The 27,283-nt window shown below is 39.1% G+C and overlaps 2 protein-coding genes across 7 annotated transcripts in view; one reads left to right on the top strand and one right to left on the bottom strand.

Annotated features, from left to right (window-relative positions):
• Positions 1-27,283, top strand: part of LOC147340446 (putative protein SSX9) — a 130,160-nt gene that overhangs the window by 27,936 nt on the left and 74,941 nt on the right. The gene's annotated exons all lie outside the window — the stretch shown is intronic.
• ZNF182 (zinc finger protein 182) lies at positions 1,176-26,590 on the bottom strand. Of its 4 annotated transcripts, none has more exons than XM_086386357.1 (5): positions 25,095-26,590; positions 23,801-23,823; positions 8,974-9,106; positions 8,567-8,662; positions 1,176-3,893 (listed from the first exon to the last, which is right to left on the bottom strand). In XM_086386357.1, the coding sequence occupies exons 1-5, from the start codon at positions 25,459-25,461 to the stop codon at positions 2,263-2,265; spliced, it is 2,250 nt and encodes a 749-aa protein (XP_086242483.1). In that variant the 5' UTR covers positions 25,462-26,590; the 3' UTR covers positions 1,176-2,262. The 4 variants fall into 4 exon arrangements, with proteins under 4 accessions (XP_086242483.1, XP_086242480.1, XP_086242481.1 ...); XM_086386354.1 differs by lacking the exon at positions 25,095-26,590 and adding an exon at positions 24,700-24,882 and having other exon boundaries at positions 23,801-23,860; XM_086386355.1 differs by lacking the exon at positions 25,095-26,590 and adding an exon at positions 24,700-24,882 and having other exon boundaries at positions 8,567-8,659; positions 23,801-23,860.

Raw genomic sequence — 27,283 nt, 5'->3', positions numbered from 1 at the left:
CTGTCTGCTCAAACTATTCACTCCCATTCTCCCTGGCATTGCTTACATTCAACTGTTTCTTCTCCAGTAACTCACTCTATTGCATACTTCCATTTCTCTGCCCTGCCCTGTTCACCCCCACTCTGCCCCTCATCGACCCATTCCCATACTCAGCCCTTCATCATCTTTCCTCCAATTCCATTCCATTTATCCACATTCTGCTGTTCATCCCCACTCCTTTGCCTCTGGGTCCCTGCCTCACTCACCTCTGATTACCTACACAGCCCATCACATCAGATTGCCACCTGGGCTCCAGGAAGCAGGAGTCCAAAATCAACCTCAAGCAGCAAGACCTGACCACCCCTCCCCATCCCACTTAAGGGTGACCTTTGATGGGCCAGAAAACCCCAAGACTATTTTTCTATCAGTAGGAGGATGAAGTTCCTTCTGTTTTTTAATTTTATTGAAGTATAATTGATTTACAATGTTGTGTTAATTTCTGCATAGCTAAGTGCTACATATTCTTTTTCATATTCTTTTCAGTCATGGTTTATTACAGGATATTGAATATAGTTCCCTGTGCTATGAAGTTGGACCTTGTTGTTTATCCATGCTAAATTTAAGTTTGCATCTACTAACCCCAAACTCCCAGTCCATCCCTCCCCTCCCTCTTCTCCTTGGCAACCCCAAGTCTGTTCTCTGTGTCTGTGAGTCTGTTTTGTATGTACGTGCTCAGTTGTGTCCAACTCTCTGAAACCCCAGGGACTGCAGCCCACCAGGTTCCTCTGTCCATGGGATTTTCCAGGCAAGAATACTGGAGTGGGTTGCCACTTCCTACTCCAGGGGATCTTCCCAACCCAGGGATCAAACCTGTGTCTCCTGCACTGGCAGGTAGATTCTTTATCACTGAGCCACCTGGGAAGCCCTAAGCTCCACCTTCAGCATATCTATATTTAAATGTTATGAAATCCTGTATTTGGAATCTGACTTCCTTTGAACAGTAACAGAACAAAACATGTTGTTTAAAAGTTATTTTTTGAGAAGGTAATACATCCACATAGTGTAATTTTCAAAAGTTGTCTCACTCCCAATTCTTTCCCTCAAGCCACCCACTTCCCCATCCCTTTCCCAGAGGTAATCAGGGTTCCCAGCTTCTTGCGTATCTTTCCAGAGATAGTTTATGCATATACACTCAATTATGTATTTACCATTTATTCTTTTTATATACAAATGGCAGCATAGTATTCTCACTATCCTGCACCTTGCTTTTCTCACCCAATAATGTATGTTGGATATCATCCCACATCACTATACAAATGGTGTCCAAGTTTTCTTGATCTATTCTTTTTTGTCTACCTGAAAGGTTGCTGTATGAACATGTCAGGGTTTCAGGAGCCATGTGGAAAGCTTCTAACCTTTTGTTTTCACAAACAGTACATCACTGAATACCTCTATATGTCCATCTTTTGGTACATGCATGAGTATATACAGTCCTAGAAGTGGAACTGCTGGCTCAAAAGCCATGTGTATTTTTGGTTTTGATTCTTTGGAATCATTCCTCCTTGAGTAAGTTTTCCTGGACTTGCTGTTTGCTGGAAGTTCATGTAGGGGAAGAAAAGGGGCCATGTTCTAGGCAGATCAGAGCTTTTCCAACTGGAATTTTTTTTCCCATTTGGTAGTTCTTTCAGACTTCTCCAGAGACAGTAAAGAGGGGCAGCTGTTGGGTTCTTCACAAGAACACTCCCTTCTCTTTCCCCAACCCCTACCAACTGCTCCTCTCACAAGTATAGACTACTTTCTGCAAATATGGCTTGTCTGAGTACTTCCTTGTTGAGGCCCCTCCCTGTCTCTCCTGAGACTTCCATATGGGTTGAGGAAACGTCCCACCTGCCCATGCTCTGTTACCGCTGTTACGTATCTATATGGTCTTGCACTTAGGGAATAGCCTAAAACTTGGCTAAGAGTCCTTACCAGTGCTATCTCACATCTGCAGCCTTGACCACTCCTCTCTAGCCTTTGAAATCTCCTTGCACTGGTGCTTGATTTCCTCTGCCTCTGGCAGCCCTCTCATCTGTTTTCAGCTATTTCCTAATTTTGTCAGATACAAAGTCCTTCCTTTTCTCCTTGTAGCTTCTGGGTGAAGACTGAGATGAAAAGAAAAAAAAAAAAAAAAAGACTGACTTTACTCCTTATATTTAAACCAGAAGTCAGAATATACTTTTTAAATGTTTAATTAAATGGACAAAAATGTCCTTCAGTGAACACAAATGCACCATCAACTTTCTAATGTGCAATGAGCTTGGACTTCCAAGAATGGCCTTTCCCATGGGCTTTCTTTCCTGTATGCGTTCTCTGATGTACAATAAGATTTGATTTTTGAGTAAAGGCTTTCCCACATTCTGCACACTTATAGGGTTTCTCTCCAGTATGAGTTCTCTGATGAACAGTGAATGTTGATTTTTCTCTGAAGGCTTTGCCACACTCAGTGCATGCATAGGGTTTCTCTCCTGTGTGTGTTCGCTGATGTATTATGAGCTGTGACTTCTGGCTGAAAGCTTTCCAACATACAGGACATTCATAGGGTTTCTCTCCTGTATGAATTCGCTGATGTATAATGAGCTTCGACTTTTCTCTGAAGGCTTTGCCACATTCATTGCATTTATAGGGTTTTTCTTCTGTATGTGTTCTTTGATGTATAATGAGATAAGATTTCTGGGAAAATGCTTTTTCACATTCATTGCATTCATAGGGCTTCTCTCCTGTATGACCTCTCTGGTGTAGCATGAGATAGGATTTCTGAGAGAACGCTTTCTCACATTCATTACATTCAAAGGGTTTCTCTCCTGAATGAGTTCTTTGATGTACACCAAGGTTTGACTTTTGGGTGAAGGTTTTCCCACACACATCACATTCATAGGGTTTCTCCCCTGTATGAGTTCGCTGATGCACAATGAGGGTTGACTTCTCGTTGAAAGACTTCCCACATTCCATACATTTATGAGGTTTCTCTCCCGTATGAGTTCGCTGATGTATAATGAGAGTTGACTTATCACTGAAAGTTTTCTTACACTCATTACATTCATGGGGTTTCTTTCCTGTATGAGTACTATGATGTATAATTAGATCAAGCTTCTGTATGAAAGATTCCCCACATTTGGTGCATTCATAAGTTTTTTCTCCTGTGTGGGTTTTCTGATGGACAATGAGGTTTGACTTCTGAGTGAAGGCTTTTCCACATTCATTACATTCATAAGGTTTCTCTCCTGTATGAGTCCTGTAATGTATAATGACAGTAGATTTTTCTCTGAAAGCTTTTCCACATTCTGGACACTCAAAGGGTCGCTCTCCTGTATGAGTTCTCAGGTGTATAATGAGCTGAGATTTTTGGCTAAAAGCTTTTCCACATTCTGTACATCCAAAGGGTTTCTCTCCTGTATGAGTTCTCCAATGTACAATGAGGTGTGACTTCTTGCTGAAAGTTTTCCTACAGGCAGTACATTCAAAGGGTTTCTCTCCATTTTTAATTCTCTGATGTAGACTAAGACCCTTCTTTTGCCTGAGGGTCTTCCCACACTCTTTATATCCATAAGGTTTCACTCTGGGAGTTGTTTTCTCATACTCAGTATGGAAGAATAATTTTGCACATTCATTATCATATTTCTTTCCCACAGAACTTCTACTATATAAGTCTAAATTATCAACCATATTATATCCAAATGATTCATATTTCTGGGGCCTTTGTATTGAAGCAAAAAGATTTGTACTCAGATAAAGTATGTTTCCAAGTTCATTATAGTCAAGGCCACTCTTACTTGTAATTGTTTTCTTGTCAGGGAATCCAACTTGCATCAAATATTTATCTTGGTCATCCTGATGCTGTCTCTCAATCTGTTCATCAACCTGGCAGGCTTCTTCTAGAAAGAAGTACAATAAACCACCTTTATACTTTGACATTATGGAACGGACCTTCTTTAGAAATGTTTTGCCACATGAAAGCTAATACTGATATGTCATTTTATCAGAGTTCCTGGAGAAAGAATCTTGACCATCAAATCCTGTTCTTTTACTTAACTCCCACTTGCTAGCCTTTTTGTTACCAAGAACAGTCTTATCCTAACACTTCAGTCTTTTTTACTTCTACTTTTATATCACTCTGGGGACCTTATCACCCTTTTTCTTCATTTATCATATGAACTCTTTTAACTATTCCTGATATACTATTGCTGTTGCTGTTAAGTCGCTTCAGTCGTGTCCGACTCTGCAACCCCACAGACAGCAGCCCACCAGGCTCCCCTGTCCCTGGGATTCTCCAGGCAAGAACACTGGAGTGGGTTGCCATTCCCTTCTCCAATGCATGAAGGGAAAAGTGAAAATGAAGTTGCTCAGTTGTATCCGACTCTTAGTGACCCCATGGACTGCAGCCTACCAGGCTCCTCTGTCCATGGGAGTTTCCAGGCAAGAGTACTGGAGTGGGTTGCCATTGCCTTCTCCTCCTGATATATTACTTCCACCTAGATAGAAATGAACACTGCGACTCATGGACTCAAATCTTCCAACAATCCTGAAATCCACATTTTCAATAAAATGTGAGAGAAAGATCCAGAATTAACCTTACAAAAACAAAGAAACCTAATGATCTTTGCTGAATTTGGATTTTTGCATTCATCCTAATGATCTTTGCATTCATCCAAGTTGGCATTCACAGTTCTTCAATACCAACTTCTACTTTTGCCTATACTATTTCCACTAAAAACTACATCTATTATTAATCCAAATCCTTCTTCATGTTTCATCACCCACATAGCCCAGTCCTGCATGTTTTGCTATATTCATAATCTAGATAAATTTCAAGAAGCAGTTTAGTCTTTTCAAAAAAAGTTTACTCTGATCTTCTTATATAACTTTAACTTTCATTAACATCTAAAGTAGTCAGTTATCTGTGCCACTCATTTAGACAGTTGAAAGCACAAAGCCTTGCTTTTAATATATCATCAATTACAAGATGCATATTACTCCACATTTTAATACCACTAAATCCAGATTCACCTTACAATCAATGACATGTCATTAATTGGTAGCAAATTTTCTTTCTCAGTGGTGTGTTTTAAAATCAATGGTGTCTTGGTCAGTAAATACTTTTTGCATATATATTGAATTTTTATTTTTTGTAGTTTAATTTTCTTCTCACCTTTTCCTAAAATTTTATATGAAAAATTTCAAACATACAAAAGAGTTGAAAGAAGAGTACAGTAACTACTCATATTACCACTTAGATTTAACAGCAACATTTAAGAGTAATACTGGATTTTAAAATGGATCATGCAGCTGTGGCTTCTCTTCCTATGACTTCCTTTCTTTCTATAGTAAAGCACTAGTCCTTAACTGGGTGTGAACATCACAAAGAAAAGTTTTTACAAAATACATTTGATGGGACCCAAGCTCCACCAAGGATCTGCTGAATCTGGACCTCCTTAGGTGTTAAGAAGCAACACAGCACATGTGGCTAGGGCTGTAATTTCTCTAGCCCAGGATCAAATCCTGGATCAGACTTTTACATGTTCTGTGACCTTAGGCATATTAGCTAATCTATTTGTATCTTACTTTCACATCTGGAAAACAGGAATTGTAAAAGTATCCACCTATTGTATGTCTATAGGATTAAATTAATTACAATAGGGCATGCATAGCACTTCAAATGTTTACTAGAAAAACTACTACTATAATAATAGCTACTACTATTATGATTAAGAATTATTATACTATAAAAAGAAATAAGGACTGTCTCAGGATATTTAATATATTCTTGAATTAAATGAAAAAAGACGAATAAAAATATGCACAGTAGACTACCATTTTTCCATGGAGGAAACAAGTATAAAGTATATATTTAAAATAATATAGGCTCATTCTGTAAAAAACAGTAGGATAAACTTTTAAATTTTAATAAATGGTTACCTATGGGATAAGGAAAGGAAAGAGTAGGATGGAGAGGGAAAGAGGCTGGACTTCTTTGAATATACATTGTTTTCTAGATTTGATTTTGGAATCAAGTAAATATTTTACAAATATTTTATATAATTATAAAGCAAAACTGAAAATAAAAGGATTACCTAATAGTAATAAGTATCAACTCATTCTGTATTTCCTAACAACCATGCTAAAAATTCTTGATTCTCAATGGCACCAACATGATGAGCTCAATTGAATCAACCCATTGTACACATTCAGCAGTCTCAGAATAATACTAACAATACTACCATCAGATGTAAAATTAATAAATTAAAAAAAATTTAAGCCCAGAATTTGATTTGGAAATATACATTTGAATACATGATGTATTTTCTCTTAAAAAATCTTTTACATAGTTCCTAGCTATGTCAATTTAATAAAAAGCCTAGAAAACAATTCCCTACCATCCCAACTGTGGTCATGAAACATTACCACTAAAAAGAACCAAAGCTCCTTGGAGAAATGGCTGCAGGGCAGGTACAGGAAATACATAATATGAGCCTGGAATATCTTGTAACAGAAAGCAAGAAAGCTACCAAAGACTCAGGACCCAACTTAAAGGGAAATCCACTGGCCAGAGATGGAGCAGTTTGATTTATAATAAGGCAATGGATGAAAACATAAAAGTGCTTAAATCCATAAGTCCATAAATGATACTCAAAAAAGACGTATTAGGCACCTTTGAATGATGCAACAAAACCAACTCATTTTGAAAACTGGTAAATAAATGGAAAAATATATGTAACTCATATATAATCAAATACAATTGACCCTTGAACAACACAGGGGTTGGGGGCACTGACCCTCTGCACAGTTGAAAATCCAATTGTAACTTATTGGCCCTCCATACAGGCAGTTCCTCCTCCAAGTCTGTGGTCCCATATCTGTGGATTCAATCAACCATAGATTGTCTAGCACGGTATTATTAGCATTGAAAAAGGCATAAAAGTGGAACTGCACGCTTCAAACCCATGTTGTTCAAGGGTCAACTGTAACAGATGGAGGGCAATCCCTCTTTATGGAAGTATTCCAGCTAATCAACAAAGAAGGAAAGTCCTTAAAAGTGCCAACTTACAAATTTAGAACAAATGATAGAAAATGCATAGTTTTTCCAACCATCTTAGTAATACAGTAAGCACCCTACATATGAACCTTCAAGTCTCGAACTTTCAAAAGATGCAAATGTGCATTCACATGTCCATTCACGTAAGTCAGAGTAGTACCATATAGCTGATTGTGTTAGTTGGGTACCGAGGCTAACTTTGTTGGACTTATGAACAAATTGGACTTACAAATGCACTCTCAGAAAGGAACCTGTTCATATGTAGGGGACATACTGTAATTGATTCAGGCAAGAATCATCAGTGAACATTAAAACCACTGGGTAAAAAATTTTTGAGGAACAGGATGTTCAGAGTTTGGCAGTTCCACAAAATGTTAAATAGTTAGCACACAGTCTAACAATTCTACTATGTATGTACTCACAAAAAATGAAAATGTACATTTCAAAACTTCTGCATGAATATTCATAACAGCATTATATTTAAAACAGAAAAAGTGAAAATAACCTAAATGCCCATCAACAGATGAATGGATAAACAAAATGTGGAATATCCATACAATTAAATATCATTCCACCATAAAAAGGGATGACACATACTACAATATAAATGAACCTTGAAACATACAAATGAAAGAAACTGGACATAAAATTCCACATTTTGTATGGTTCTATTTATATGAAATGTCCAGAATAGGCAAAACTAGAGATAGAAAGTAGATTAGTGCTTGCCAGGGGATGGGGGCTGGGGGATTGGAGGGTGACTGATAAGGGTTAGGAGTTTCTTTGAGGGGTGATAATAATGTTCTAGAAGTAGACAGTGGGGTTAGATAGAATATTCTGTGAACATACTAAAAATCACTGAGTTTTTGAGTTTCACTTCAAAAGCATGAATTTTGTTGTATGTGTATTATATCTTAATAAAGATATTTTAAAAGAGAATCAAGATGCTTTAGGAGACCGAATCTGATAGGAACATCTAAACTGGATAGAATCAGGTAATCCAATCCAGAATTAGACCACTAGTGCCTAGGCCTGTGACTAATGTGGGCCTGGCTTCTGATGAGCAGTGGGAAATGAGAACAACAGAAGAGGCAGGGCTTGGGGCCAGGGGGCTGGCACTTATAAGACACCTGTATTACAGGGAAATGGGACTGTGCAGAAACTTATGGGTGAGCACCAACTTAAGGAGAGTGGCCTGGTGGGTGTAGAACAGGGGAGAAGGTGTTAGTCTTAGGTGTTGATATCCCTGTCCTCCATAAACCATCCCTGAGATATTCCTGAAAGTCATTTCACAGACCCTCACCCCTGACTTCTGGAGAAGGCAATGGCACCCCACTCCAATACTCTTGCCTGGAAAATCCCATGGACGGCAGAGCCTGGTAGGCTGCAGTCCATGGGGTCGCTAAGAGTCAGACACGACTGAAGCGACTTAGCAGTAGCAGTAGCAGCAGCAGCAGCACCTCTGACTGACAAGCTGGGATCTCCTGCCCCCATAGCCAGGTCAATGCCACTTACCTGGAAAGCTCCAAATTGGAATTTTTCCTTCTGGCAGGCATTTCTCTTCCACCTCCAATTTGAGGATAAGATCTGGTTTGGTAACACGATGCCCTGCTAATGAGAAATGAAAGTCATACCTCCTTGGTCTTCAGAAATTCTGAGAAAAAGGAAGGTGGAGTGTGGGGCAGTACAAGGGATGTATTACTTGACACAATGGTAGTCAAACCAATTCACCTGGATTTTGAGTTCCCAAACACCTTGTCAGGAAAGCAAAGAGGGGAAAGGAACTCTGATCCTTGGAATTTAATGTCAAACTCTTCTATAGTTCAGAGGCCTAACAAGTTTCCAACTTGAGAAAGGAAATGGCATTCTTGTTGGACAGAGTAATCATAAATAGCAAAATTACCTTAGGAAGCCATTCTTACCTACAGAGACCAGGTTGCTGTAGGTCTCCAGCATCACGTCTCTGTACAGGGTCCTCTGTGGAGGGTTCAGGTACTGCCACTCCTCCTGGGTAAAATCCACAGCCACATCCTCAAATGTCATGAGTCCCTGTAACTGTATATTCTTTTATTTGAAAATGCTGACCACTGAATGATAAGGATGGGATAAATATAAGGGAACTTCTGTTTGGGTTCCCAGTTCATGATGATGACAATACAGGATGTCTGTCAAGTTATTGACCTACTTGGTGGAGGGAAAAATCACAAGTCATGGTTGAGAAACTATTATACTAAATAATAGAATATTTAAGACAATGTGGTATTAGGATGGACAAGTAGTCCAGTAGAACTAAAAAGATAATCCAAATGTGTAGGGACACCTGAGTAATGATAAAGTTGAAACTTCAAAATAGTGAGGAGAGGATGATATTTTCAAATAAATATAGATGGGTTACTGGACCAAAAAAAATTACATTTAACCCCTAACTCTCACCATACACAAAAATCAGCTACAGGTAAATTGTAAATCTAATATGAGAGGTAACACAATGAAGTATCTGGAGAATACTATAGGAAAATGTTTTTGTAAGCTTAGGGTAGGGAAAATCAAAAACAAAGACATGAACAGCACTACTCATAAAGGAAAAGATATACGTTACAAGATTAAAAATACAGCAGTAAGAGAAGAGGAACTAAAAATAAAGAGCCTCTTGATGAGGGTGAAAGAGCAGAGTGAAAAAGCTGGCTTAAAACTCAATGTTCAATAAATGAAGATCATGGCATCCAGTCCTATCATTTCATGGCAAATAGATGGAGGAAAAAGTTGGAAACAGTAACAGATTTTATTTTCTTGGCCTCCAAAATCACTGCAGACGGTGACGGTAGCCACGAAACTAAAAGAAGCTTGCTCTTTGGAACAAAAGCTATGACAAACCTAGACAGTGTATTAGAAAGCATAGGCATCATTTTGCCAACAAAGATCCATATAGTTCAATCCCTTGTCCAGGAAGATTCCACATGCCACAGGGCAACTAAGCCTGTGCATCACAACTAGAGTCCACCTGCTACAACTACTGAAGCCTGCATACCTAGAGTCCATGCTCTGCAGCAAGAGAAGCTACCACAACGAGAAGCCCATGCACGGCAACTAGAGAAAGCCCGTGGGAAGCAACAAAGAGCCAGCACAGCCAAAAAGAAATAACAATTTTAAAATGCATACCAAAAATTTTCAAAAAAGAATATACAGTACTGTTAGAAAAAAATACAGCAATAAAAAGGTAAGTATTGATGGGGAGATTATCTTCAGCTTTCATAAGTGATAAAGGGTTCTTATCTGGAACATATAAAATAACTCCTACAAATCAAAAGAAACACAATCAGCACAGAAAAACAGACAAGAGATGTGAATACTAAAATGAAAAACATATGGACATATGTTCTGTGAACATAAGAAAATGTACTTAACCCCATTAGCACTCAGGTAAATGAAAATTTAAGCCCCACTGAGACACTACTTGGCACTCACCAGAAACATTATAATTACATGATTAAAATGCCATGAAACTGTGTGGACATGGGAACTCTCACACACTGTTAACAGGAATATAAAAACTGGTATAACTGCTTGGGGAAAAAGTTTGCATTGTTTACTAAAGTCAATGACTGCAAATACTATGATCCAGCAATTCTACTCCTAGGTACACACCTTAGAGAAAATCAGGCACATGTACTCTAGAAAACAAGTACAAGGATGTTCACAGGAGGACTATTTCTAATGCTAAGTTGTGGGGAAAACCCAAATGTCCCTCAGCAATAATGGGCCAATTGTGGCACAATCTTTCAAAGGAATACTATGTGGTAACAAAAAGGAATCAACTACAACTGCATATCCAACACAGATGAATGTCACAGATGTACTAATGAGCAAAAGAATCCAAACACAGAAGAGCACATACTGCATAATTCTGTTTATATGCAGGAAGAGAACAGGCAGGCCTAATCCATGCTGTTAAAAGTTAGGACAGTGGTTTCCTTTGGGGCTGGTATTGATTGGAAGAGGGCATGAAGGGGGATTTGGAGGTCCTGATTATGTCCTAATCTTGACCTTGTTTCCAGGAGTGGCTCCACAGGGTGTTCACTTTGTCATAATTCATCAAGCTGTACACTTATAAACCATAATTCATGTATGTTATAATTAAATGTATTTTATACCTTTATACTTAAAATTATTTTTGACAAGTGCAAAGACACTTCAATGGAAAATGGGAGTTCCAATTTCAATAAATGGTATTGGAACAACTGACTATCCATATGCAAAAAAAAAAAAAAACTTCAACCATACCTCCAACATATATAAAAATTAACTCAAAATGGATCACAAACCTAAATGTAAAATCTAAACCTACAAAATTTTTAGAACAAAATATAGGAGAAAATCTTTTTAACCTTAGATTTGCCAAGTATTTCTCTGATGTGACACCAAAACTCAAGACACTGTTAAAAGAATAAAAACCCATAGAATGGGAGAAAATATTTACAAATTGTATATCTGACAAAGAAGTTGTATTGAGAATACATAAGAACTAGAACTCTCAAAACTTAAAAAGCAAAGAGACATACTTTATCAAAGTTAAATGGCAAATAAGCACATACCAAGATGCTCAACATCATTAGCCATGAGGAAACCAAATCAAAACCACAATGAGCTACCACTACATACATATTAGAATGGGAAAAAACATGACAATGGCAAGTGCTGGTGATGCTGTGGAATAAACAAAGTCTCATTTATCATAGATAGAAATGCAAAGTGGCACAGACACTTTGGAAAACAGTTTTGCAGTTCCTTATGAAGTTAAGTATATACTTCCATAGTATCTGCAATCCAACTCACAGGTATATTTACCCAAGTGAAATGAAAACTTATGTAAATCCCAAATCCTGTACATGAACATTTACAAAGCAGCTATATTTGTAATCACCAAAATATGTAAATAACTCAAATGTTATTCAACCTGTGAAGGAATAAACTGTAATACACACAATGTAATCCAACTCAACAATAAAAATGAAAGAACTAATGATACATGCAAAAACATGGGTGAACCTCAAATGTATTATGCTAAGTGAAAGTAGCCAGACCCAAAAAGCCACATACTATATAGTAGTAGTAGTGTTAGTCGCTCAGTCGTATCCGACTCTTGGTGACCCCATGGACTGTAGCCTATGAGGTTCCTCTGTCCACGGGATTCTTCAGGCAAGAGTACTGGAGTGGGTTGCCATTCCCTTCTCCATGAGATCTTCCCGACCTGGGGATTGAACCCAGGTCTCCTGCATTGCAGGCAGATTCTTCACCATCTAAGCATACTATATGATTTCATTTCTATAACATGGGAAAGGCAAAACTATAGAGACCAAAAATATATCAATGATTACTAGGGGCCAGAGTGTGGCAAGGGGTGAACTACAAAGGGGAAATATAGTTGACCCTTGAACAACACAGGTTTGAACTACACAGGTCCACTTATATGCAGATTTTTTTCAATTAAATATATTGGAAAAATTTTGGAGATTTGCAACAATTTGAAAAACTTACAGATAAACTGTGTCCCCTAGAAATATAGAAAAAGTCTTGAAAAAATAGTATATATATATAGATATTGTTCTATCCTTGCATAGACATAAGGTGATTTTTTTTTTTTGGCCACACTATGTGGCTTCCGAAGAATTGATGCTTTTGAACTGTGGTGTTGGAGAAGACTCCTGAGAGTCCCTTGGACTGCAAGGAGATCCAACCAGTCCATTCTAAAGGAGATCAGCCCTGGGTGTTCTTTGGAAGAATGCTAAAGCTGAAACTCCAGTACTTTGGCCACCTCATGCGAAGAGTTGACTCATTGGAAAAGACCCTGATGCTGGGAGGGATTGGGGGCAGGAGGAGAAGGGGACGACAGAGGATGAGATGGCTGGATGGCATCACCAACTCAATGGACGTGAGTTTGAGTGAACTCCGGGAGTTGGTGATGGACAGGGAGGCCTGGTGTGCTGCGATTCATGCGGTCACAAAGAGTCGGACACGACTGAGCGACTCAACTGAACTGATGTGGCTTCCAGGATCTTAGTTCCAGGCCATGGCATTGAACCCTGGGCCCTCAGCAGTGAAAACTCAGAGCCTTAACCAGAAAGACTGATGTGAGGTGTTCTTCTCTGTTTCGCCTAATTCAGAACTCAGGCCAAAAAGCAGTAGGCATTGCTCTAAAAGACTGCAGGGCAAACTAACAACCCACAGATGCCTGGGGCCAAAGATTACAGTCCAGACAGACAACAGACTGCCTAAGGCCTGAGATTCTGTGGCAAGTTAGGATATTCAAAAATACCCACATACAGGGAAAGGTAGAAAGCCACATACATGCACAGAATAGGACTTACGCTCACAAAAGACATGAGAAGACTAACTGCTCTAATTCTTCATGAGCATAGAAAACTGAAAAGCTTCCAAATTCTTACATGAATTGAATATAAAATTGACACATAAACTCATTTAAGATTGTACAAAATAGAAAAATGCAGACTAATCTCACTTATGAACAACAGTGTAAAAATCCTAAATAAAATACAGTTGATCCTTGAACAACTGAGGGTTAATCCCTGTATAACTTATATTGGCCCTCCATATCAGAGGTTCTTCCACATTTGTGGATTCAACCAAGTCCACAGGACTGTGTAGTACTGTAGTACTCACTGTTGAAAAAATCCACATGTAAATGGACCCGAACAGTTCAAACCCACGTTGTTCAAAAGTCAGCTGCATAAGCAAACAATAGATCCACATTAAGACAATAATACATCGTGACCAATTAAGATTTATTCCAGCCATACGATGATAGTTCAATATTAGAATATTCATTAACATAAATCACCATTAAACAGACCTAAAGAAAAAACTTATATGAATATAACTAATATAAGAAATGCTGATACAAAAATATTGAAACAGAATTCAATACCCAATCCTGATAAACATAAACTATAGATTAGAATAAATGATAATTTCCTTAAAATAACCAAAGATAAAAACTGATAGATAAGATAGGAAGGAGGGAAGGAATGAAGGAAGGATTAGAATGGAAGGCAGGAATGGAAGGAAGAAGCAAAGGCAAACTGGAATGGAAGAAAATAAAGGATGGACAGAGGGATGGACTGGACTGGAAGGAAGGACAGAATGTATGTTTTGCATAGGGGCCTTGGATCACCATGGATAATGTAATGATGTGATTTAGGGTTGGGGCTGGCTATACCAGAAAGATCAACCACGTGATTTAAGGTGGGGGCTTTGAGTCACTCCCAGAGGGGCTGGAGAGAAAGAGCAGCCACATGGACAACCATGCCTATAAAATGAAGCCCCAATTAAAAACTCTGAACACTGAGGCTCACAAGAGCTTCTCTGGTTGACAGAATTCCACATGTACTACCACACATCAATACCAATTACACAAAGTCATGCATCTTGACCTCATGGGGAGATAAAAATGGAAGCTCCATGTTTGGTACTTCCTGGGGATCTGCCCTATATACTTCTCTCTTTGGTAGGTTCCAATCTGTGTCCTCTCCCTGTAACAAGCCATAGCCATGAGTATTACTGCTTTCAGTGAGTTCTCTGACTTTCTCCAGTGAACTGTCAAACCTAAGAGTGACCTTGGGGACCCCCAAACTTGCAAGTGGTGTCAGAAATGAGGGTGGTCTCTTATCAGGACAGTTTTCTCTAACTTCAGAGTTGTCAAACTCTTCATAGATAGAATGACACAAAGTCACAAATATGCAGTTATCCCTAAGTTAATTTATAAATTTAATGTGATCCCAATTTAAAACACAAGCTTCTTAATGGTACTAAACAAGGTAGTACTAAAGATCATACCAAAAAATAAACATGCAAGAATAGCTAGAAAATTTCTGGAAAAGAAAAACTGTCAGATTTGGCAAAACCAATACAATATTGTAAAATTTAAAAATAAAATAAAATTAAAAAAAAAAAAGAAAAACTGTCAGGGAGGAAAGCAGCCCTACCAGATACCAAAACATATTTTGATACAGGCATTCTATCAAAGGACAGGGTTCGAAAGACCCACTTTTTAATAAATGATGCTGAATTAACTCGAAAGCCATTTTGGAAAGACTAGATTGGATCCACACCTCATTGCATAAGGTATAAACACCAAATGGATCAGAGGCCTAAATGTAAAAAAAAATGAAACTAAACAAAGTACTGGAAGAAAGCATGGGTGAATGTCCATATAACCTGGATGCTGTTGTTGTTCACTCACTCAGTGGTGTCCGACTCTTTGCGACCCCATGGACTGTAGCCTGCCAGGTTCCTCTATCCATGGGGATTTCCAGGCAAGGATACTGAAGTGGGTTGCCATTTCCTTCTCCAGGGGATCAAACCCACATCTCCTGCAAGTCTCCTGCACTGCAGGAGGATTCTTTACTGCTGAGCCACCAGGGGTAGGGAAAGACTTTCTAACTATGAATAAAAATCCAGATATAATAAAATATTAATAAACATAACCACAAAATACAATATAAAAACACTTTGGTAAGTCCAAGGAAAAAGCAGGGGTGAAATTTGTTGCAACATATATCACAAATAAAGACTGGTAAAACATATCACAGATAAAGATTAATATCCTTAACATATAAAGAACTCTTGAAAATCAAGGGGGAAAAAAGGACAAATACCTGACAGAAAATCAGGCAAAAAACATAAGACAATTAACAAGAGAAATAAAAATATCTCTTAAATATATGAAATTATATTCAACTTTACTCATAATAACAGAAATGGCAATTAAAACTAAATATAGATACCATTTCTTACCTAGCAGATTGGAAAAAATTTAAAAGCCAGACAACATACTCTATTGGTACAGTCACAGAGAAACAAGGCACTATCATACATTGTTGGTAGGAATATAAAACAGTATAACTCATATAGAAGGGAATTTAGCAATATCTAATCAATTCTATTTACCCTTTGATCAGCAATGCCACCTATAGAAATTTATATAGAAGATATACCTGAACAAAAAGGAAACAACTGATGCATAATACATTTCATTTCAGCATTATTCTTTTTAAATTTTTGTTTATTTATTTATTTGGCTGTGCCAGGTCTTAGTTGTGGCATGTGGGATCTAGTTCTCTGACCACGGATCAATCCAGGGCCCCCTGCACTTGGAGTGCAGAATCTTAGCCACTGGATCACTGGGGAAGTCCTCAGCATTATTCTTAATTGCAAAATACTGGAAACAACCAAAATTCACACGTACATAGGAGAATGATTGAACAAACTGGTGCATCCACTAATGGAATACTATGCAGCCGAAAAAATGAATGAAACAGAAATAGAACAATCCTAATGTTCATATAAAGTCACAAAAGACCTGAATAGATAAAGCAATCCTGAGAAAGAACAACAAACCTGTAGGAATCACACTCTGTAATTACAAACTGTATTCAAAGCTATAGTAATCAAAATAGCTTGATTTGATTGAATCAAAATAGTAATCAGAATACTTGGATAAAAACAGACACACAGATCAATGGAACAGAAGGCCCAGAAATAAACCCGTGCATATATGGTCAATTAACTTATGACAAAGGAGCCAAGAATATACAATGTGGAAAAGATAGCCTCTTCAATAAATTCTAAAATAAATTCTGTTGGGAAAATTGGACAGCTACATGCAAAAGAATGAAACTGGAACACTATCTGATACTACATGCAAAAATTAACTCAAAATGGTTTAAAGACTTGAATATGGGACCCAAAACCATAAAATTCCTAGAATAAAACATAGGTTTTTTTTGGTTAATGAAAAATCATTGGTTTAATGATTAACACCAAAAAGCAAAGGCAACAAAAGCAAAATTCAACAAATAGGACTACATAAAAGTAAAGCACTTCCATACAGCAAAGGAATCCATCAAGAACATGAAAAAACAACCTACCAAACAGGAAAAACATCTGCAAATCATATAAATTATAAGGGGTTAATATTGAAAATATATAAAAAACTCACAATTCAGTATCAAAAATAAACCCAGTATCAAAAAAAAAAAAAAAAAACACAATTAAAAAATAAGCAGGGAGTTTTCCCTGGTGGTCCAGGGGTTAGGTCTGCCTGCCAATGCCGGGAACATGTGTTCGATTCTGGTCTGGGAAGATTCCACATGCTGTGGAGCAACTAAGCCCATGCCCCGCAATTACTGAGCCCTTGCTCTAAAGCCCCTGCTCTACAACAAGAAAAGGCACTGCAATGAGAAGCCCACGCATCACAACTAGAGAGTGGCCCTCACTGGCCGAAACTGGAGAAAGCCCAGGTGCAGCAATAAAGACCCAGTCATAAATATTTTTTTAAATCAAAACAAAAATAAGCAGAGGATCTGAAGAGACATTTTTCCAAAGAATACATTCAGATGGCCAACAGGCACATGAAAAAATGCTCAACATCGCTAATCATCAGAGAAATGCAAATCAAAACCACAATAAGCTATCACTTCACACCTGTCAGAATGGCTATTACCTAAAAGATAAGCAATAGCAAGTGTTAGCTAGGATGTGGAGAAAAGGGAATCCTTATGCAGTGTTAGTGAGAACGAAAACTGGTGTAGCAATTATGTAAAATAGTATGGGAGTCCCTCAAAAAATTAAAAATAGAATTATCATATGATCCATCCATTCCTTTCCTGGCTATTTATTCAAAGGAAACAAAAACACTGACTGGAGATGTATGCACCTCCATGTTCACAGCAGCATTATTTACAATAACCAAGATATGGACTTTACCTGAAGAGTCCACTGAAGGATGAATGGACACAGAAAAATGTGATAGCCACACATACACAAATGGAATGCTATTCAGCCATAAAAAAGAAGGAGCTCTTGCCATTTGTGACAACATGGATGGATCTTTAGGGCATTATACTAAGTGCAATAAGTCAGAGAAAGTTAATACCATATGATCTCACTTGTATATGGAATCCAAACAAACAAAAGAGCCCTCATAGACACAAAAAACCGATTGGTAGTTACAAGACGCAGGTGGTGATGGGTGGGGATATACAAAATTGGTAAAGGTGGTCAAAAGGTACAAACTTCCAGTATAAAATATCTGTAAGTAACTCCTGGGGATGTAATGCACAACATGCTGACTACAGTTAATAATACTGTATTGTATATTTAAAAGTTGCTAACAGAAGAAATCTTGAAAGTTTTCATCCTAAGAAAAAAATGAGTAACCATGGTGATGACTGTTAACTAGACTTACTGTGGTGATCATTTTGGAATATACACAAGTACTGAATCATTATGTTGTACATCTAAAACGAATGTATATGTCAATCATATCTCAATTAAAATGAATGAGGACAATATTTGTAAACTTACATGGAGCAACTTCCAGGATATATTGTTAAGGGAAAAAAGCAAGTGCAAAACAGTCTATAAATAAAGTATACTACCTTTTTGAGTAATATGAAAGGGGAAATCATCACATGAGTACATCATGTAAAGTGCCAGGTGGGATGAAGCACAAGCTGGAATCAAGATTGCTGGGAGAAATATCAGTAACCTCAGATATGCAGATGACACCACCCTTATAGCAGAAAGTGAAGAAGAACTGAAGAATCTCTTGATGAAAGTGAAAGAGGAGAGTGAAAAAGTTGGCTTAAAACTCAACATTCAGAAAACTAAGATCATGGCATCTGGTCCAATCACTTCATGGCAAACAGGTGGGGAAACAATGGAAACAGTGACAGACTTTATTTTGGGGAGGGGCTCCAAAATCACTGCAGATGGTGACTGCAGCCATGAAATTAAAAGATACTTGCTCCTTGGAAGAAAAGCTATGATCAACCTAGACAGCATATTAAAAAGCAGAGACATTACTTTGCCAACAAAGCTCCATCTAGTCAAGGCTATGGTTTTTCCAGTAGTCATGTATGGATGTGAGAGTTGGACTAGAAAGAAAGCTGATTGCCTAAGAATTGAGGCTTTTTTGAACTGTGGTGTTGGAGAAGACTCTTGAGAGTCCCTTGGACTGCAAGGAGACCCAACCAGTCCACTCTGAAGGAGATCAATCCTGAATGTTCCCTGGAAGGACTGATGCTGAAGCTGAAACTCCAATACTTTGGCCACCTGATGCAAAGAACTGACTCACTTTTTAAAAACCCTGATGCTGGGAAAGAATGAAGGTGGGAGGAGAAGGGGACGACAGAGAATGAGATGGTTGGATGGCATCACTGATTCAATGGACATGAGTTTGAGTAAGCTCTGGGAGTTGGTGATGGACAGGGAAGCCTAGCATGCTGCAGTCCATGGGGTCTCAAAGAGTAAGACCCAACTGAAGGACTGGACTGAACTGAACTGAAAGGGGAAATTTTTAAAATATACCTTTATCTGCTTCTTTTAAAAAGAAACATTATAAGCATAAATCAGAAACTAACAAGACTGGTTATCTCCAAGGTAGAATGAGAATTGTGTATTAGGTACAGGAAGAGGTGACAATTCTGTGTATATATTCTGTCTTCAAATCATATTAACATTTTATATATAGTATAAAGATAAGGATAAAGTTAAATCAACAAAGATGTAAAGAAATAAAATCAAAATGGAATACAGAGAGAGAAAATGAACCTAACTGTATACCAAATAAATAACATAACCACACTATATAGGAAAAAAATCAAAAGGAAAAATTAATTCATGTAACTTCTAAACAGAGTACTTTGATTACATATCCTCAGTATAAAAGGCATGCAAACAATTCATGTACTGTACTCAATAGGTTGATTTTTCACAGGTGTGTAGGAATTCTGAGTCTATCTTCTGTATATTGTAAGACTAAGAAAAGAAAATGAATCAATATATTGACGCTAGGAGCCAGTGCTCTCACTGTTGGTGAAGGGAGATGCAAATATGGAGTAAGAGAGGTCTAGGAAGATTCCTGGGATATTGCATAAATTCAAGCTATGCATGTATGTATGTGTGTGTATACACAGACATACAGAAACACAGTTCACTGAAAAGACCTAGAAGTAATGATGCCCCAACAGCAATGAGCATACCTACCATCCAGATTTTGATTTCTATATATAATTATTCACTAACAGGAACCAGTGCTGCTTGGAGAAATGGCTGATTCTAGGCCTCGGGTAGGAAAAGTAAAAGATGGAAACTGGAACATCTTATTATGTCGGCAGTAAGGTAGCGCTCAGAAAAGTATCAGGATGTGACAAAAGGACACAAAAGCCAGCTAGCGGATCCCCCTGGATAACTCAGGGGCAAGTGAGCAGCAAAATAAATAATGACAATTATAATAGGTTATAATCTACTGAAAAAGTTAAAATCCATAAAAATTAAAATTCTGTATTAATGATATAAATAAAGAAGAGGGAGCCCCACCTCCTAATACCATCACTGACCTTGGGCATTAGGATTCCAACATGTGAAGTTTGGGGGCACACAAACATCCAGACCATAGCAAAGGTCAACAAACAAAAAAATCAATCATATTTCTATATACTGGCAATGAATACTTGAAACTGAACTTTTAAAAACAAAACCATTTACAGTGGCTTAAAAAATGAAGCATGCCATATTGTTGTGGAATGAACTGTGTCTCCACTAAAATTCTTAAGCTGAATGCCCAAACCCCCAGTGTGACTGTATTTGGAGACAGGGCTTTAAGAAGGTAATTAAGGTTAAATGAGGTCATAAGAGTGGGACCTGATCCAACAGGATTGGTGTCCTAAAAACAGGAAGAAACACCAGAGCTTCCTCTCACTCTGCAGATGCACAAAGGAAAGACTATGCGAGGACAGTGAGAAGGCAGCTGGCGATAAGCCAGGAAGAATTTCCTCACCAAAACCAACTCTGATCTGGGACTTCTAGCCTCCAGAACTGTGAAAAAATAAATCTCTGTTGTTTAAGCCACCAAGTCTGTGGCATTCTATGACAGCCTGAGCAGACTGATACACATACACAGAATCTGTATGCTGAAAATTATAAAATGTTGATGGAGCCAGTAAATGAATATCTAAATAAATAAAAGGAGAGATAAATAAATACTGTGTTCATGGACTGGAAGACACAACATAATAAAGACATCAAGTCTCCCCAAAATGATCTATAGGTTTAACTCAATTCCTATCAGAATCCCAGCAAGATCATTTTTAGACATGTAAACAAGATTATTCTGAAATGTACATATAAAGACAAAGGCACAAGAATAGCCAAAAAATGTTGAAAAGGTTGAATAAAGTTGGAGAAATCATACTACTTGATTTCAAGACCTATCATAAAGCTGCAGTAATGAAGACAGTGTGGTACTGGCGGAGGATTAGATACACAGATCAATAGAACAGAAGACAGTCCAGAGATAGATCCCACAAATATGGGCAACTGATTTTTGACAAAACCATAAAATCAATTCAATGGAGAAAAGATGGTCCTTTCAACAAATGGGGGTTAGAACAAATAGAAATCCATTTGCAAAATTATGAACCATGACCTAATCCTTACGCCTTACATAAAAATTAACACAAAATGGATCTTGAGTCTAAATCTTGAGTAAACCTAAAATTATAAACAATAGGAGAAAATCTTCATGACATCATGTGATATTGTGACTCATAATAAGAAATTAATTTTTGGTCTTAGCTCCCAAATTCTGGCAGAAAGAGCTCCTGAAACCCTTGGAGTATCTCAAGCAAGGAAAGCAATAAAAGTGTCTTTTGGTATATTAATGAGATGACTTTAGGACCCCACCTAAGGAGGGGGTCCACGTGACTAGAGGACTGGAAGTTTTACTCCCACCCCCTAACCTTGGGGATGGGGAGAGGGACTGGAGGTTAAATCAAAAGTCAATTGCTAAATAAATAACAACAACAAAGCCAATGGCCAATGAGTTAACCAATCATGCCTATGTAAAGAGTTCAGTTCAGTTGCTCAGTTGTGTCCAACTCTTTGTGACCCCATGGACTGCAGCACGCCAGGCTTCCCTGTCTGCATAAAAATCCAAAAGGACTGGATTCTGAGAGCTTCTGAATTGTAAACACATGGAGGTGCTAGGAGAGTGACACACCTGGACCTAGAGAAGGTGTGGAAGCTCTTCCCCATATACTTGGCCTTTACATATCTCTTCCATCTGCATGTTCATCTGTATACTTTAATATATCCTTTAATAAACTGGGAAACATGTTTCCCTGAGTTCTGTGAGCCATTGTAGCATATGAATCTAACTCGAAGAGGGGGTCACTGGAAGCTCTGATCAATAGCTGGTTGTACAGAAGCACAGGTGATAAGCACTGGGCTTTTGACCAGCATCTTAAGTTGGGAGGTGGGGCCGTCTTGTGGAACTGAGCCCTTAACCTATAGGATCTGACACAATCTCCAGGTAGACAGTGTCAGTATTAAGTTGTAGAACACCCAGCTGGTGTCAGAGATTTGCTTGCTGTGGGGGGAATCCACCACACATTTGGTGACCAGAAGTATCAGAAGTGTTATTTGTGAGAGTAAAGGAAAACTTATGGGAGTGACACAGTAGGAAAGAACTGAGCTTTTCTCTACATAGGAGATACAAGACTAGAGTTTTTCCATTTTAATTAGGGTGAGGCAAAGACTTCTTAGACCTGACACTGTTAGGCGAAGCACACTGACTGAAACTGCCCACCCTGGCCAGGCACCATAGTAACCATTTGCATGATCTGTTTTACCACAAGAGGTCCTGCTAAGGAACACGGAACTAATAAGCCACCACCAACCAGAAGAGTTCAGGAAAGGTCAAAAGGAGACACCACATGTCCGACCATCTCCCAGAATCCTCTCTGGCATACATGTTGGCTGAACAAGGCATGCATCAGCAGGAAGGACTCTGAGTCAGAATGACTGGTTAAAGACAACCCGGAAACCATAAAATCCCATCACCATAAAACCCAAGACTGCAAGCCATGTAGCAGAATATTCTCCTGGGTTCCTTTATCCTACTGCTCTCCACCCGGTGCCCTTTCCCAGTAAAATCTCTTGCGTTGTCAGCACATGTGTCTCCTTGGACAGTTCATTTCCGAGTGTTAGACAAGAGCCCAGTTTCGGGCCCTGGAAGGGGTCCCCCTTCCTGCAACAACACCAAAAGCACAACCCATAAAGGAAATAGTTCATAAAATGGACATTTTCAAAATTAAAAATTCTTGCTCTGTGAACAACACGATTAAAAGACAAGCCACACACTTGGAGAAAATATTTACAAACCATGTATCTGACAAAGGACTTGTACACAGACTATACAAAGAACTCTCAAAATGCAATCATGAGAAAAACAATCCAATTTAAAAATGCGCAGAAGACTTGATCAGACACTTCACCAAAGAGGATATGCAAAAAGTAAATAAGCCTATATAAAGATATTCAATATCACTGGCCATTAGAGAAATGCAGATTAGTCTGTGATTGAAGACAACTCCACCACCTAAAGGAAGATTCAGCAAAGAAATGACTTGAAAGGCAACTGAAGGAAACCTTTACTTCCCTGAGGACTTGATGTGTTCTCTTGGAAGAGTAAATGGAGCCAGACTAATACTGTAATGTGTAACTGTCTGTTACACCCTAAGTCATGTGTCTACATTTTAATTTGGCCTTTGCTGTCTCTCATCTTCCCTGGTATTAACACTTACTTATAAATAATCTATTTTCTGTTTGAGATTCCTATATCACTGAACACATCCATGGTAAAATAAAAGGAAGAGACAACATCCTTACCTGGGGTTCGGCCATTCCCTCCTCTTCTTGGGAAAAAACAAGAGATGTGTGAAGACTGAGCTAGAAGAGTGGAGAAGTGTAGAGCATATGAGAGACCCCATCAGGCTTCCAGTGCCCAGAAATATCTGCCTAGAAATCCCCTCACACCAGCTGGGCACATGGCTGCTCTGTGGAAGTTTGGGAAACCATGTGGTTTTAACAACCACTTGTGTATTCTTGAGTCTTTTTCTCATGCGAAAACAAAAGTTTTCTTCTGTAGATATACTTGTGTACTGACTCAGAAATTGTACTTCTAGGTATTTTCCTTAATGAAATAAATAATGGATCGCAATTTCTCCTTAAGTGTAGCTTCATCTCAGCATTGACTTTTAACAATGCCAAATTTATAATCCATAATAAGGGATTAAATTCTATGTAGCTATTAAAAATAATCTTGTATGGAACTGTACACTTATTATCTGTTTATTTTTCTGTACGTTTCTAAATTACAAGTATTTTAAATGTTATACGATAAATTTTTAAGCTGAATCATAGTAACTTCTAAATGAAAAAAAGCTAAGTTATGGAACTGCAGGAACCCATGCGTTAAATGTTTAAAAATGCATACACCTTATACACACTACAAAATGTCTAAGAATTACAATATAAATATAGGGGCATAAAATTAGTTCCTTTTTATTTTCTTCTCCTCTCATTGCTAATCAATCTACAATGCAAATGTTACCTACTTTTAAATCCCAAAAAGAAATTGAACTTTAAAATTATTATTCCCATGCGTTTTAAGCCAGATCCCCCAGATTCCATACCACCAGTCCCTGCCCGACCTTCCCAAGCCCCAAACTCTGGGCTAGGCCCTTTATTGGGTGAGTACTCAGGTGCCTCTTCTTGCTTCTCCTCACCTCACTGGGGCCGTCTCGCCCAGGAGTCAGAAGGAAGCCCTCGGGTGCAGATTCACTTCAAGTGGAGCATTCAAAACAGGCCCCTACCTAGGGGGCTCGGAAAAGGGGATACGGGCAGGAGAGGTAGGGGCACCTAGGCAGAAGCTTGAGGATGTGTATGAACCCTTAGCGCAGGTCACTGTGCTAGAAAATGTGTAAAAGTCAACATTTAGTAAGCCCCATTCAACCCTGACTAGCCCCATAACTTTGTCTACAACTGAGCCCACAAATCCTCATTCGCTGACCTCTTGGTCCACCATCACTCACTCACCCCACATCCTCCCACGTCAATGACCCCCCCAAACCCGCTTCATTCGTTCCCCAGAACTCCCCATCACTCAGCCCATCATCCCTACCACTCGCTCCCTCAACCTCTTTCTCGACAACAGATTTTCTGCTCGGTGCAGAGGAGACAGTTACGAGAACTAGCGCCGGAGAAGCACTTCCGCTTTGGGACCAACTCAGGCTCCGCAGCCCAAAGGGCTGCAGCGGCCGGGTGTGCGCACTCTCAGTGGGGCCTTTGAGCCCGCGTCCGCCAATAGTCAACATGGGGCCCCCTCCCGCCGGCCGGACGCGAAAGCAATGGGGCCGCAGCGCAGGCGCAGAAGAAAATGGCCGCTCCGGTGACGTCACTGCTCTGTCGCGGTGGCCGCGCCTACCGCTTCTCCTCCCTTCTAGGGCCGCAGTGTAGAACAGGTGTTTATGATCTACAGAGGCCGTCATTCCTAAGACTCCAAAGACCGGTTTCCTTATTGCGGGAGGGGAAATGCCCAATTAAGGAAAACGCTAGCAGGCGGGAATTTGATGTCTTGAACCTGGAGGGCAGCATCAGGTTTGCAGGTGTAATTGAATAGGAACTCGGGATGCGTGGCAGAATTGTTCTGCGTGCACAAAGGCTGAGGGTAGGAAAAAGTCGCTGGCTCCATCCAGTGGCCAAGGCTGGGAGTTTACAGTCTAGCGTTTGAAGGACGGTGTGCGGACAAACAAGCTGCTGAAGAATAAATAAACGGCGACCTAGTACATAAACACACACCGGGATGAAGGAGATGTGTTAAGTAGTGGCTGGGAGGCTGTTTTCTCAGGATGGGCAGGGACAATCTCCTTTTGTCGGAGGTTACAGTTACGCTGATCAAAGGAGCCAGCCACACAAATATCTGAATCAAAGAGCTTTGTGGTGGAAGGTGAGGCTGTTGCAAAGGCCCTGCCTGAAGTAGGACTGGTTTGGCATATTGGAGGAACAGAAACAATGTCAGTGTGTTGGGAATGTAGGAACTGTGGGCAAGGGAGAAGTGAATGGGTGGCAGATGCCCTAGGGCCTCCCCTGCCAGGAACCGAGCTCCTATTTCCTTCTGGACATAATGGGATGCCATTAAGGGGAGGGGTGTCAGATTTTTAAAAGTCCAGTCTGAAGCAATCTGGCATTATATATTAACTTTTTAAATACATGTATATTTGACTCTTTTTTTTTTAATTGCTTGTCTTGCACCACTAGAATATGAGCTGTGCAGGAATTTACTTAAGCACCTCCTGTATGCCTGGTAGTGTTCTAGACATTGGGAATATAGCAGGGAAGAAGACAGAACCAACCAACCAAATAAAATGATAGAAACAGCTATGTAATCTAGGGCAGGACTTAACTCCTCTGGGCTTAATTTCCTCATCTATAAAATGAGGATAATGACAGCACTTACCTATAGGACTGTGGTGACAAATGAACCGTTAATTGTAAATAGTTCAGAACAATCCCTGGCACATACCAAGTGCTAGTATGTAAGTGATGATGATGATATTGATGATTAAGATAAAATTAGACATGTGTCTGTATAAAACTTTTACTAATAAGGAAAAAATAAAAAGATGACCTGCAGGCTGCTTTGTGGATAATAGATTTCAGAGGGCAAGGATGAAAACAGGAAGAATAGTGAGGAGGCTTCTGCCAACGGGCCCAGTAAGTGATAATGGAGGCTCAGACCTAGCTCAGTATCTCCTGTGTGCCAGGCACTGTGTGAAGCACATATGACCTGCCTCAGATACTCCCCATTTTCTGTGAACAATCCTGTGGTCCTCCCTCTTGTCAGGTGAGGAAACTGAGTCCCAGAGATACTAAGTAACTTGCCCAAGGTCACAAAGGTTCCCAAGATCAGATCTTTAACTTCTAGCCAATAATACTTTGTTTACTTGGTATACCACAGAACTTTTGGAAAGTATCTGAGGGTCCTTATTCCAGAACCATTAAAAACAAGGCAACAAATTTTTTTTGGCCAGGAATACATATGGAGCTTCCTAACAGACAAAGCAAAGAGAGAAAGCAGAAAAGTAACTCAGGTCTCTTGCACTCTTAAGGATTTGCACCTCCTGGATACAAAACTTGTCAACTCTCTGAATGCATCAGAAGGTGGAAAACAGGAGGATCTGGACCTTTAGGGCCCATGTTATTCTGGCCTCTTCCAGCCTGTAAACATAATTTCTCTACCACCTTGTATATATACATACATACACGCACCCCTACATAGAGAGGAAAATCCTACAGAGTTGGTGGGTCTTG

The sequence above is a fragment of the Bos grunniens genome, chromosome X, assembly GCF_055505025.1.
Source record: "Bos grunniens cultivar Pamir isolate PY7600 chromosome X, Bosgru_T2T1.0, whole genome shotgun sequence".
Lineage (NCBI taxonomy): Eukaryota > Metazoa > Chordata > Mammalia > Artiodactyla > Bovidae > Bos > Bos grunniens.
This window is presented reverse-complemented; position numbering and strand designations above follow the sequence as displayed.

Bases quoted from the DNA above. Each gene is read 5' to 3' on its own strand.
- ZNF182 (XM_086386357.1), bottom strand. From the start codon at position 25,461: ATGACGGCCTCTGTAGATCATAAACACCTGTTCTACACTGCGGCCCTA. The intron at 9,107-23,800 runs GTAAGGATGTTG...AAGAATATACAG, and splicing joins AGGGAATGGCCGAACCCCAG to TTACAGGGACTCATGACATT. The intron at 3,894-8,566 runs GTAAGTGGCATT...ACTTCTTTCTAG, and splicing joins TCCAATTTGGAGCTTTCCAG to AAGAAGCCTGCCAGGTTGAT.